General features: G+C 45.5%; 1 protein-coding gene across 3 annotated transcripts in view; it reads left to right on the top strand.

Moving 5' to 3' along the window:
• Nucleotides 1–13,229, top strand: part of nox4 (NADPH oxidase 4) — a 176,093-nt gene that overhangs the window by 148,169 nt on the left and 14,695 nt on the right. For all 3 annotated transcript variants that reach the window (XM_045704003.1, XM_014163465.2, XM_045704002.1), the window contains 2 exons: nt 830–949; nt 1,166–1,274. In XM_045704003.1, the coding sequence (XP_045559959.1) occupies nt 830–949; nt 1,166–1,274 (229 nt within the window). The remainder of the gene's footprint in view (nt 1–829; nt 950–1,165; nt 1,275–13,229) is intronic.

Genomic DNA, 13,229 nt, shown 5'->3' with positions numbered 1-13,229 from the left:
GGTTAACATAGAGTATAGACCACCACAAGGATGTAGGTTAACATAGAGTATAGACTACCACAAGGATGTAGGTTAACATAGAGTATAGACCACCACAAGGAGGTAGGTTAACATAGAGTATAGACCACCACAAGGAGGTAGGTTAACATAGAGTATAGACCACCACAAGGATGTAGGTTAACATAGAGTATAGACTACCACAAGGAGGTAGGTTAACATAGAGTATAGACCACCACAAGGAGGTAGGTTAACATAGAGTATAGACCACCACAAGGATGTAGGTGAACATAGAGTATAGACCACCACAAGGATGTAGGTGAACATAGAGTATAGACTACCACAAGGATGTAGGTTAACATAGAGTATAGACCACCACAAGGAGGTAGGTTAACATAGAGTATAGACTACCACAAGGAGGTAGGTTAACATAGAGTATAGACCACCACAAGGATGTAGGTTAACATAGAGTATAGACCACCACAAGGAGGTAGGTTAACATAGAGTATAGACCACCAGAAGGATGTAGGTGAACATAGAGTATAGACCACCACAAGGAGGTAGGTTAACATAGAGTATAGACCACCACAAGGATGTAGGTTAACATAGAGTATAGACCACCACAAGGAGGTAGGTTAACATAGAGTATAGACCACCACAAGGAGGTAGGTTAACATAGAGTATAGACCACCACAAGGAGGTAGGTGTACATAGAGTATAGACTACCACAAGGATGTAGGTTAACAAACAAAAGCCACTTGTCATAATTGTCTAAAGTAGTGTGTAATTTGTCACTGTCTCACTATTGTAACCCTCCCCACTGTGTGTGTAGGCTGTACGTGGATGGTCCGTTTGGCAGTTCATCACAGGAGGTGTTTAACTACGAGGTCAGTCTGTGTGTGGCGGGTGGGATCGGAGTCACGCCATTCGCCTGCGTTCTGCACGCCCTGCTGTGAGTGGCTGTCTAACAAGAGATGGTTGGTTGTTGGTTTACCATTGGTGGGAATATTTTGACATGTTCTTAATGACCAAATTCTCACACTGTACTTTCTGTGTGTGTGTGTGTGTGTGTGTGTGTGTGTGTGTGTGTGTGTGTGTGTGCGTGTGCGTGTGCGTGTGCGTGTGCGTGTGCGTGTGTGTGTGTGTGTGTGTGTGTGGTCTGTCTCAGGGATGGCTGGAGGCATTTCCGTCTCAGGAGGCTATACTTTGTGTGGGTGTGCAGGGAGCTGCAGTCCTTCTACTGGTTCGCTGAGCTGCTGTGTGCCTTACATCACAAGGTCAGCCTGGGGACTAGGGGTCAAAGGTCAGGGTTAAATATCAGGCCAGAGGTCAGGGCTAAACATCTGGGGTGGAGTAACCTAATGTAGCAGACGTATAAGAAACGCCTGAGACTAGATCCCCTACATACTGGTCTTCACAAGAAGAAAAACAAAATGTTGGCGGAGGTTCTCTTCTGCACTGTTCAACCAATCCAGTAAATGTGGAGGAGGAGTTATTGTCCAAAAGCGGAAGTCTCTCTTTCCATTTCCCCTGAGAACTGGAACATCCGGATGTTGGGACTCGGCAGAGGCTAGGGGTAGAGAGGTTGTATGGCACCTCCTGCGCTGAGGCCCAAGGCTGGGGTCTGTCTTGTACCTTTCTTCACTTAGTGTGCTGTGTGTGTACTATTTAAAAACCTGCTGGTGCTCCCCCAGAACAGGGGCAGAGCGCCCTCTACAGGTCTGTAGTGGAGAGGATGATATCTGGGGTTATATCACCATCTAGTGACTGTAGTAGAGGGGCTGATATCTGGGGTTATATCACCATCTAGTGACTGTAGTGGAGGGGCTGATATCTGGGGTTATATCACCATCTAGTGACTGTAGTAGAGGGTCTGATATCTGGGGTTATATCACCATCTAGTGACTGTAGTGGAGGGTCTGATATCTGGGGTTATATCACCATCTAGTGACTGTAGTGGAGGGTCTGATATCTGGGGTTATATCACCATCTAGTGACTGTAGTGGAGGGGCTGATATCTGGGGTTATATCACCATCTAGTGACTGTAGTAGAGGGGCTGATATCTGGGGTTATATCACCATCTAGTGACTGTAGTGGAGGGGCTGATATCTGGGGTTATATCACCATCTAGTGACTGTAGTGGAGGGGCTGATATCTGGGGTTATATCACCATCTAGTGACTGTAGTGGAGGGGCTGATATCTGGGGTTATATCACCATCTAGTGACTGTAGTGGAGGGGCTGATATCTGGGGTTATATCACCATCTAGTGACTGTAGTGGAGGGGCTGATATCTGGGGTTATATCACCATCTAGTTACTATTAGAGGGGCTGATATCTGGTGTTATATCACCATCTAGTGACTGTAGTAGAGGGTCTGATATCTGGGGTTATATCACCATCTAGTGACTAGTAGAGGGTCTGATATCTGGGGTTATATCACCATCTAGTGAGTAGTAGAGGGTCTGATATCTGGGGTTATATCACCATCTAGTGACTGTAGTGGAGGGTCTGATATCTGGGGTTATATCACCATCTAGTGACTGTAGTGGAGGGGCTGATATCTGGGGTTATATCACCATCTAGTGACTGTAGTGGAGGGGCTGATATCTGGGGTTATATCACCATCTAGTGACTGTAGTAGAGGGGCTGATATCTGGGGTTATATCACCATCTAGTGACTGTAGTGGAGGGTCTGATATCTGGGGTTATATCACCATCTAGTGACTGTAGTGGAGGGGCTGATATCTGGGGTTATATCACCATCTAGTGACTGTAGTGGAGGGTCTGATATCTGGGGTTATATCACCATCTAGTGACTGTAGTGGAGGGGCTGATATCTGGGGTTATATCACCATCTAGTGACTGTAGTGGAGGGGCTGATATCTGGGGTTATATCACCATCTAGTGACTGTAGTGGAGGGGCTGATATCTGGGGTTATATCACCATCTAGTGACTGTAGTAGAGGGTCTGATATCTGGGGTTATATCACCATCTAGTGACTGTAGTGGAGGGGCTGATATCTGGGGTTATATCACCATCTAGTGACTGTAGTGGAGGGGCTGATATCTGGGGTTATATCACCATCTAGTGACTGTAGTAGAGGGGCTGATATCTGGGGTTATATCACCATCTAGTGACTGTAGTGGAGGGGCTGATATCTGGGGTTATATCACCATCTAGTGACTGTAGTGGAGGGGCTGATATCTGGGGTTATATCACCATCTAGTGACTGTAGTAGAGGGTCTGATATCTGGGGTTATATCACCATCTAGTGACTGTAGTGGAGGGGCTGATATCTGGGGTTATATCACCATCTAGTGACTGTAGTGGAGGGGCTGATATCTGGGGTTATATCACCATCTAGTGACTAGTAGAGGGTCTGATATCTGGGGTTATATCACCATCTAGTTACTAGTAGAGGGTCTGATATCTGGGGTTATATCACCATCTAGTGACTGTAGTGGAGGGGCTGATATCTGGGGTTATATCACCATCTAGTGACTGTAGTGGAGGGGCTGATATCTGGGGTTATGTCACCATCTAGTGACTGTAGTGGAGGGTCTGATATCTGGGGTTATATCACCATCTAGTGACTGAGTAGAGGGTCTGATATCTGGGGTTATATCACCATCTAGTGACTGTAGTGGAGGGTCTGATATCTGGGGTTATATCACCATCTAGTGACTAGTAGAGGGTCTGATATCTGGGGTTATATCACCATCTAGTGACTGTAGTGGAGGGGCTGATATCTGGGGTTATATCACCATCTAGTGACTGTAGTGGAGGGGCTGATATCTGGGGTTATATCACCATCTAGTGACTATAGTAGAGGGGCTGATATCTGGGGTTATATCACCATCTAGTGACTAGTAGAGGGTCTGATATCTGGGGTTATATCACCATCTAGTGACTGTAGTAGAGGGTCTGATATCTGGGGTTATATCACCATCTAGTGACTGTAGTGGAGGGGCTGATATCTGGGGTTATATCACCATCTAGTGACTGTAGTGGAGGGTCTGATATCTGGGGTTATATCACCATCTAGTGACTGTAGTAGAGGGTCTGATATCTGGGGTTATATCACCATCTAGTGACTGTAGTAGAGGGGCTGATATCTGGGGTTATATCACCATCTAGTGACTGTAGTGGAGGGTCTGATATCTGGGGTTATATCACCATCTAGTGACTGTAGTGGAGGGGCTGATATCTGGGGTTATATCACCATCTAGTGACTGTAGTGGAGGGGCTGATATCTGGGGTTATATCACCATCTAGTGACTGTAGTGGAGGGGCTGATATCTGGGGTTATATCACCATCTAGTGACTGTAGTAGAGGGTCTGATATCTGGGGTTATATCACCATCTAGTGACTGTAGTGGAGGGGCTGATATCTGGGGTTATATCACCATCTAGTGACTGTAGTAGAGGGTCTGATATCTGGGGTTATATCACCATCTAGTGACTGTAGTGGAGGGTCTGATATCTGGGGTTATATCACCATCTAGTGACTGTAGTGGAGGGGCTGATATCTGGGGTTATATCACCATCTAGTGACTGTAGTAGAGGGTCTGATATCTGGGGTTATATCACCATCTAGTGACTGTAGTGGAGGGTCTGATATCTGGGGTTATATCACCATCTAGTGACTGTAGTGGAGGGGCTGATATCTGGGGTTATATCACCATCTAGTGACTGTAGTAGAGGGTCTGATATCTGGGGTTATATCACCATCTAGTTACTAGTAGAGGGTCTGATATCTGGGGTTATATCACCATCTAGTGACTGTAGTGGAGGGGCTGATATCTGGGGTTATATCACCATCTAGTGACTGTAGTGGAGGGGCTGATATCTGGGGTTATGTCACCATCTAGTGACTGTAGTAGAGGGTCTGATATCTGGGGTTATATCACCATCTAGTGACTAGTAGAGGGTCTGATATCTGGGGTTATATCACCATCTAGTGACTGTAGTGGAGGGTCTGATATCTGGGGTTATATCACCAACTAGTGACTAGTAGAGGGTCTGATATCTGGGGTTATATCACCATCTAGTGACTATAGTAAAGGGGCTGATATCTGGGGTTATATCACCATCTAGTGACTAGTAGAGGGGCTGATATCTGGGGTTATATCACCATCTAGTGACTGTAGTGGAGGGGCTGATATCTGGGGTTATATCACCATCTAGTGACTGTAGTGGAGGGGCTGATATCTGGGGTTATATCACCATCTAGTGACTGTAGTGGAGAGGCTGATATCTGGGGTTATATCACCATCTAGTGACTAGTAGAGGGGCTGATATCTGGGGTTATATCACCATCTAGTGACTGTAGTGGAGGGGCTGATATCTGGGGTTATATCACCATCTAGTGACTGTAGTAGAGGGACTGATATCTGGGGTTATATCACCATCTAGTGACTGTAGTGGAGGGTCTGATATCTGGGGTTATATCACCATCTAGTGACTGTAGTAGAGGGGCTGATATCTGGGGTTATATCACCATCTAGTGACTGTAGTGGAGGGGCTGATATCTGGGGTTTTATCACCATCTAGTGACTGTAGTGGAGGGGCTGATATCTGGGGTTATATCACCATCTAGTGACTAGTAGATGGTCTGATATCTGGGGTTATATCACCATCTAGTGACTGTAGTGTAGGGGCTGATATCTGGGGTTATATCACCATCTAGTGACTGTAGTGGAGGGGCTGATATCTGGGGTTATATCACCATCTAGTTACTGATTGGAGAGGGTCAGATATCTGGGGTTATATCACCATCTAGTGACTAGTAGAGGGTCTGATATCTGGGGTTATATCACCATCTAGTGACTGTAGTGGAGGGGCTGATATCTGGGGTTATATCACCATCTAGTGACTGTAGTGGAGGGGCTGATATCTGGGGTTATATCACCATCTAGTGACTGTAGTAGAGGGTCTGATATCTGGGGTTATATCACCATCTAGTGACTGTAGTAGAGGGACTGATATCTGGGGTTATATCACCATCTAGTGACTGTAGTGGAGGGTCTGATATCTGGGGTTATATCACCATCTAGTGACTGTGGTAGAGGGTCTGATATCTGGGGTTATATCACCATCTAGTTACTGTAGTGGAGGGGCTGATATCTGGGGTTTTATCACCATCTATTGACTTAGTAGAGGGGCTGATATCTGGGGTTATATCACCATCTAGTAACTAGTAGATGGTCTGATATCTGGGGTTATATCACCATCTAGTGACTGTAGTGGAGAGGCTGATATCTGGGGTTATATCACCATCTAGTGACTATAGTGGAGGGTCTGATATCTGGTGTTATATCACCATCTAGTTACTAGTAGAGGGTCTGATATCTGGGGTTATATCACCATCTAGTGACTGTAGTGGAGGGGCTGATATCTGGGGTTATATCACCATCTAGTGACTGTAGTGGAGGGTCTGATATCTGGGGTTATATCACCATCTAGTGACTAGTAGAGGGGCTGATATCTGGGGTTATATCACCATCTAGTGACTGTAGTAGAGGGTCTGATATCTGGGGTTATATCACCATCTAGTGACTGTATTGGAGGGGCTGATATCTGGGGTTATATCACCATCTAGTGACTATAGTAGAGGGTCTGATATCTGGGGTTATATCACCATCTAGTGATTGTAGTGGAGGGGCTGATATCTGGGGTTATAGCGTCATCTATTGACTGTAGTGGAGGATGCTGATATCTGGGGTTATAGCTTCATCTATTGACTGTAGTGGAGGGGCTGATATCTGGGGTTATATCACCATCTAGTGACTGTAGTGGTGGGGCTGATATCTGGGGTTATATCACCATCTAGTGACTGTAGTGGAGGGGCTGATATCTGGGGTTATATCACCATCTCGTGACTGTAGTGGAGGGGCTGATATCTGGGGTTATATCACCATCTAGTGACTGTAGTGGAGGGGCTGAGATCTGGGGTTATATCACCATCTAGTGACTATAGTAGAGCGTCTGATATCTGGGGTTATATCACCATCTAGTGACTGTAGTGGAGGGGCTGATATCTGGGGTTATATCACCATCTAGTGACTGTAGTAGAGGGTCTGATATCTGGGGTTATATCACCATCTAGTGACTGTAGTAGAGGGGCTGATATCTGGGGTTATATCACCATCTAGTGACTGTAGTGGAGGGGCTGATATCTGGGGTTATATCACCATCTAGTGACTGTAGTAGAGGGTCTGATATCTGGGGTTATATCACCAACTAGTGACTAGTAGAGGGTCTGATATCTGGAGTTATATCACCATCTAGTGACTGTAGTGGAGGGTCTGATATCTGGGGTTATATCACCATCTAGTGACTGTAGTGGAGGGTCTGATATCTGGGGTTATATCACCATCTAGTGACTGTAGTGGAGGGGCTGATATCTGGGGTTATATCACCATCTAGTGACTGTAGTGGAGGGTCTGATATCTGGGGTTATATCACCATCTAGTGACTGTAGTAGAGGGGCTGATATCTGGGGTTATATCACCATCTAGTGACTATAGTAGAGGGGCTGATATCTGGGGTTATATCACCATCTAGTGACTGTAGTAGAGGGTCTGATATCTGGGGTTATATCACCAACTAGTGACTGTAGTGGAGGGTCTGATATCTGGGGTTATATCACCATCTAGTGACTGTAGTAGAGGGTCTGATATCTGGGGTTATATCACCATCTAGTGACTGTAGTAGAGGGGCTGATATCTGGGGTTATATCACCATCTAGTTACTAGTAGAGGGGCTGATATCTGGGGTTATATCACCAACTAGTGACTAGTAGAGGGTCTGATATCTGGGGTTATATCACCATCTAGTGACTATAGTAAAGGGTCTGATATCTGGGGTTATATCACCATCTAGTGACTAGTAGAGGGTCTGATATCTGGGGTCATATCACCATCTAGTTACTAGGAGAGGGGCTGATATCTGGGGTTATATCACCATCTAGTGACTGTAGTGATGGGGCTGATATCTGGGGTTATATCACCATCTAGTGATTGTAGTGGAGGGGCTGATATCTGGGGTTATATCACCATCTAGTGACTGTAGTGGAGAGGCTGATATCTGGGGTTATATCACCATCTAGTGACTGTAGTGGAGGGGCTGATATCTGGGGTTATATCACCATCTAGTGACTGTAGTGGAGGGTCTGATATCTGGGGTTTTATCACCATCTAGTGACTAGTAGAGGGTCTGATATCTGGGGTTATATCACCATCTAGTGACTGTAGTAGAGGGGCTGATATCTGGGGTTATATCACCATCTAGTGACTGTAGTAGAGGGTCTGATATCTGGTGTTATATCACCATCTAGTGACTGTAGTAGAGGGGCTGATATCTGGGGTTATATCACCATCTAGTGACTGTAGTGGAGGGTCTGATATCTGGGGTTATATCACCATCTAGTGACTGTAGTAGAGGGTCTGATATCTGGGGTTATATCACCATCTAGTGACTGCAGTGGAGGGGCTGATATCTGGGGTTATATCACCATCTAGTGACTGTAGTGATGGGGCTGATATCTGGGGTTATATCACCATCTAGTGATTGTAGTGGAGGGGCTGATATCTGGGGTTATATCACCATCTAGTGACTGTAGTGGAGAGGCTGATATCTGGGGTTATATCACCATCTAGTGACTAGTAGAGGGGCTGATATCTGGGGTTATATCACCATCTAGTGACTGTAGTAGAGGGTCTGATATCTGGTGTTATATCACCATCTAGTGACTGTAGTAGAGGGGCTGATATCTGGGGTTATATCACCATCTAGTGACTGTAGTGGAGGGTCTGATATCTGGGGTTATATCACCATCTAGTGACTGTAGTAGAGGGTCTGATATCTGGGGTTATATCACCATCTAGTGACTGTAGTGGAGGGGCTGATATCTGGGGTTATATCACCATCTAGTGACTGTAGTAGAGGGTCTGATATCTGGGGTTATATCACCATCTAGTGACTGTAGTGGAGGGGCTGATATCTGGGGTTATATCACCATCTAGTGACTGTAGTGGAGGGGCTGATATCTGGGGTTATATCACCATCTAGTGACTGTAGTAGAGGGTCTGATATCTGGGGTTATATCACCATCTAGTGACTGTAGTAGAGGGGCTGATATCTGGGGTTATATCACCATCTAGTTACTGTAGTAGAGGGTCTGATATCTGGGGTTATATCACCATCTAGTGACTGTAGTGGAGGGTCTGATATCTGGGGTTTTATCACCATCTAGTGACTGTAGTAGAGGGTCTGATATCTGGGGTTATATCACCATCTAGTGACTAGTAGAGGGTCTGATATCTGGGGTTATATCACCATCTAGTGACTGTAGTGGAGGGGCTGATATCTGGGGTTATTTCACCATCAAGTGACTGTAGTGGAGGGACTGATATCTGGGGTTATATCACCATCTAGTGACTGTAGTGGAGGGTCTGATATCTGGGGTTATATCACCATCTAGTGACTGTAGTGGAGGAGCTGATATCTGGGGTTATATCACCATCTAGTGACTAGTAGAGGGTCTGATATCTGGGGTTATATCACCATCAAGTGACTAGTAGAGGGTCTGATATCTGGGGTTATATCACCATCTAGTGACTGTAGTGGAGGGGCTGATATCTGGGGTTATATCACCATCTAGTGACTGTAGTGGTGGGGCTGATATCTGGGGTTATATCACCATCTAGTGACTGTAGTGGAGGGACTTATATCTGGGGTTATATCACCATCTAGTGACTGTAGTAGAGGGTCTGATATCTGGGGTTATATCACCATCTAGTGACTGTAGTGGAGGGGCTGATATCTGGGGTTATATCACCATCTAGTGACTAGTAGAGGGTCTGATATCTGGGGTTATATCACCATCTAGTGACTGTAGTGGAGGGGCTGATATCTGGGGTTATATCACCATCTAGTGACTGTAGTGGAGGGGCTGATATCTGGGGTTATATCACCATCTAGTGACTGTAGTAGAGGGTCTGATATCTGGGGTTATATCACCATCTAGTGACTAGTAGAGGGTCTGATATCTGGGGTTATATCACCATCTAGTGAGTAGTAGAGGGTCTGATATCTGGGGTTATATCACCATCTAGTGACTGTAGTGGAGGGGCTGATATCTGGGGTTATATCACCATCTAGTGACTGTAGTAGAGGGTCTGATATCTGGGGTTATATCACCATCTAGTGACTGTAGTAGAGGGTCTGATATCTGGGGTTATATCACCATCTAGTGACTGTAGTGGAGGGTCTGATATCTGGGGTTATATCACCATCTAGTGACTGTAGTGGAGGGGCTGATATCTGGGGTTATATCACCATCTAGTGACTGTAGTGGAGGGGCTGATATCTGGGGTTATATCACCATCTAGTGACTGTAGTGGAGGGGCTGATATCTGGGGTTATATCACCATCTAGTGACTGTAGTAGAGGGTCTGATATCTGGGGTTATATCACCATCTAGTGACTGTAGTGGAGGGGCTGATATCTGGGGTTATATCACCATCTAGTGACTGTAGTAGAGGGTCTGATATCTGGGGTTATATCACCATCTAGTGACTGTAGTGGAGGGTCTGATATCTGGGGTTATATCACCATCTAGTGACTGTAGTGGAGGGGCTGATATCTGGGGTTATATCACCATCTAGTGACTGTAGTAGAGGGTCTGATATCTGGGGTTATATCACCATCTAGTGACTGTAGTGGAGGGTCTGATATCTGGGGTTATATCACCATCTAGTGACTGTAGTGGAGGGGCTGATATCTGGGGTTATATCACCATCTAGTGACTAGTAGAGGGTCTGATATCTGGGGTTATATCACCATCTAGTTACTAGTAGAGGGTCTGATATCTGGGGTTATATCACCATCTATTGACTAGTAGAGGGTCTGATATCTGGGGTTATATCACCATCTAGTTACTATTAGAGGGTCTGATATCTGGGGTTATATCACCATCTAGTGACTGTAGTGGAGGGGCTGATATCTGGGGTTATATCACCATCTAGTGACTAGTAGAGGGGCTGATATCTGGGGTTATATCACCATCTAGTGACTGTAGTGGAGGGGCTGATATCTGGGGTTATATCACCATCTAGTGACTGTAGTGGAGGGGCTGATATCTGGGGTTATGTCACCATCTAGTGACTGTAGTAGAGGGTCTGATATCTGGGGTTATATCACCAACTAGTGACTAGTAGAGGGTCTGATATCTGGAGTTATATCACCATCTAGTGACTGTAGTGGAGGGTCTGATATCTGGGGTTATATCACCAACTAGTGACTAGTAGAGGGTCTGATATCTGGGGTTATATCACCATCTAGTGACTATAGTAAAGGGTCTGATATCTGGGGTTATATCACCATCTAGTGACTAGTAGAGGGTCTGATATCTGGGGTTATATCACCATCTAGTGAGTAGTAGAGGGTCTGATATCTGGGGTTATATCACCATCTAGTGACTGTAGTGGAGGGGCTGATATCTGGGGTTATATCACCATCTAGTGACTGTAGTAGAGGGTCTGATATCTGGGGTTATATCACCATCTAGTGACTGTAGTAGAGGGTCTGATATCTGGGGTTATATCACCATCTAGTGACTGTAGTGGAGGGTCTGATATCTGGGGTTATATCACCATCTAGTGACTGTAGTGGAGGGGCTGATATCTGGGGTTATATCACCATCTAGTGACTGTAGTGGAGGGGCTGATATCTGGGGTTATATCACCATCTAGTGACTGTAGTGGAGGGGCTGATATCTGGGGTTATATCACCATCTAGTGACTGTAGTAGAGGGTCTGATATCTGGGGTTATATCACCATCTAGTGACTGTAGTGGAGGGGCTGATATCTGGGGTTATATCACCATCTAGTGACTGTAGTAGAGGGTCTGATATCTGGGGTTATATCACCATCTAGTGACTGTAGTGGAGGGTCTGATATCTGGGGTTATATCACCATCTAGTGACTGTAGTGGAGGGGCTGATATCTGGGGTTATATCACCATCTAGTGACTGTAGTAGAGGGTCTGATATCTGGGGTTATATCACCATCTAGTGACTGTAGTGGAGGGTCTGATATCTGGGGTTATATCACCATCTAGTGACTGTAGTGGAGGGGCTGATATCTGGGGTTATATCACCATCTAGTGACTAGTAGAGGGTCTGATATCTGGGGTTATATCACCATCTAGTTACTAGTAGAGGGTCTGATATCTGGGGTTATATCACCATCTAGTGACTGTAGTGGAGGGGCTGATATCTGGGGTTATATCACCATCTAGTGACTGTAGTGGAGGGGCTGATATCTGGGGTTATGTCACCATCTAGTGACTGTAGTAGAGGGTCTGATATCTGGGGTTATATCACCAACTAGTGACTAGTAGAGGGTCTGATATCTGGAGTTATATCACCATCTAGTGACTGTAGTGGAGGGTCTGATATCTGGGGTTATATCACCAACTAGTGACTAGTAGAGGGTCTGATATCTGGGGTTATATCACCATCTAGTGACTATAGTAAAGGGGCTGATATCTGGGGTTATATCACCATCTAGTGACTAGTAGAGGGGCTGATATCTGGGGTTATATCACCATCTAGTGACTGTAGTGGAGGGGCTGATATCTGGGGTTATATCACCATCTAGTGACTGTAGTGGAGGGGCTGATATCTGGGGTTATATCACCATCTAGTGACTGTAGTGGAGAGGCTGATATCTGGGGTTATATCACCATCTAGTGACTAGTAGAGGGGCTGATATCTGGGGTTATATCACCATCTAGTGACTGTAGTGGAGGGGCTGATATCTGGGGTTATATCACCATCAAGTGACTGTAGTGGAGGGACTGATATCTGGGGTTATATCACCATCTAGTGACTGTAGTGGAGGGTCTGATATCTGGGGTTATATCACCATCTAGTGACTGTAGTAGAGGGGCTGATATCTGGGGTTATATCACCATCTAGTGACTGTAGTGGAGGGGCTGATATCTGGGGTTTTATCACCATCTAGTGACTGTAGTGGAGGGGCTGATATCTGGGGTTATATCACCATCTAGTGACTAGTAGATGGTCTGATATCTGGGGTTATATCACCATCTAGTGACTGTAGTGTAGGGGCTGATATCTGGGGTTATATCACCATCTAGTGATTGTAGTGGAGGGGCTGATATCTGGGGTTATATCACCATCTAGTGACTGTAGGAGAG

The sequence above is a fragment of the Salmo salar genome, chromosome ssa20 (assembly GCF_905237065.1).
Source record: "Salmo salar chromosome ssa20, Ssal_v3.1, whole genome shotgun sequence".
NCBI classification, from domain to species: domain Eukaryota; kingdom Metazoa; phylum Chordata; class Actinopteri; order Salmoniformes; family Salmonidae; genus Salmo; species Salmo salar.
Note: the sequence above shows the minus strand (reverse complement) of the source record. Positions and strands in the feature narration are given on the sequence as shown.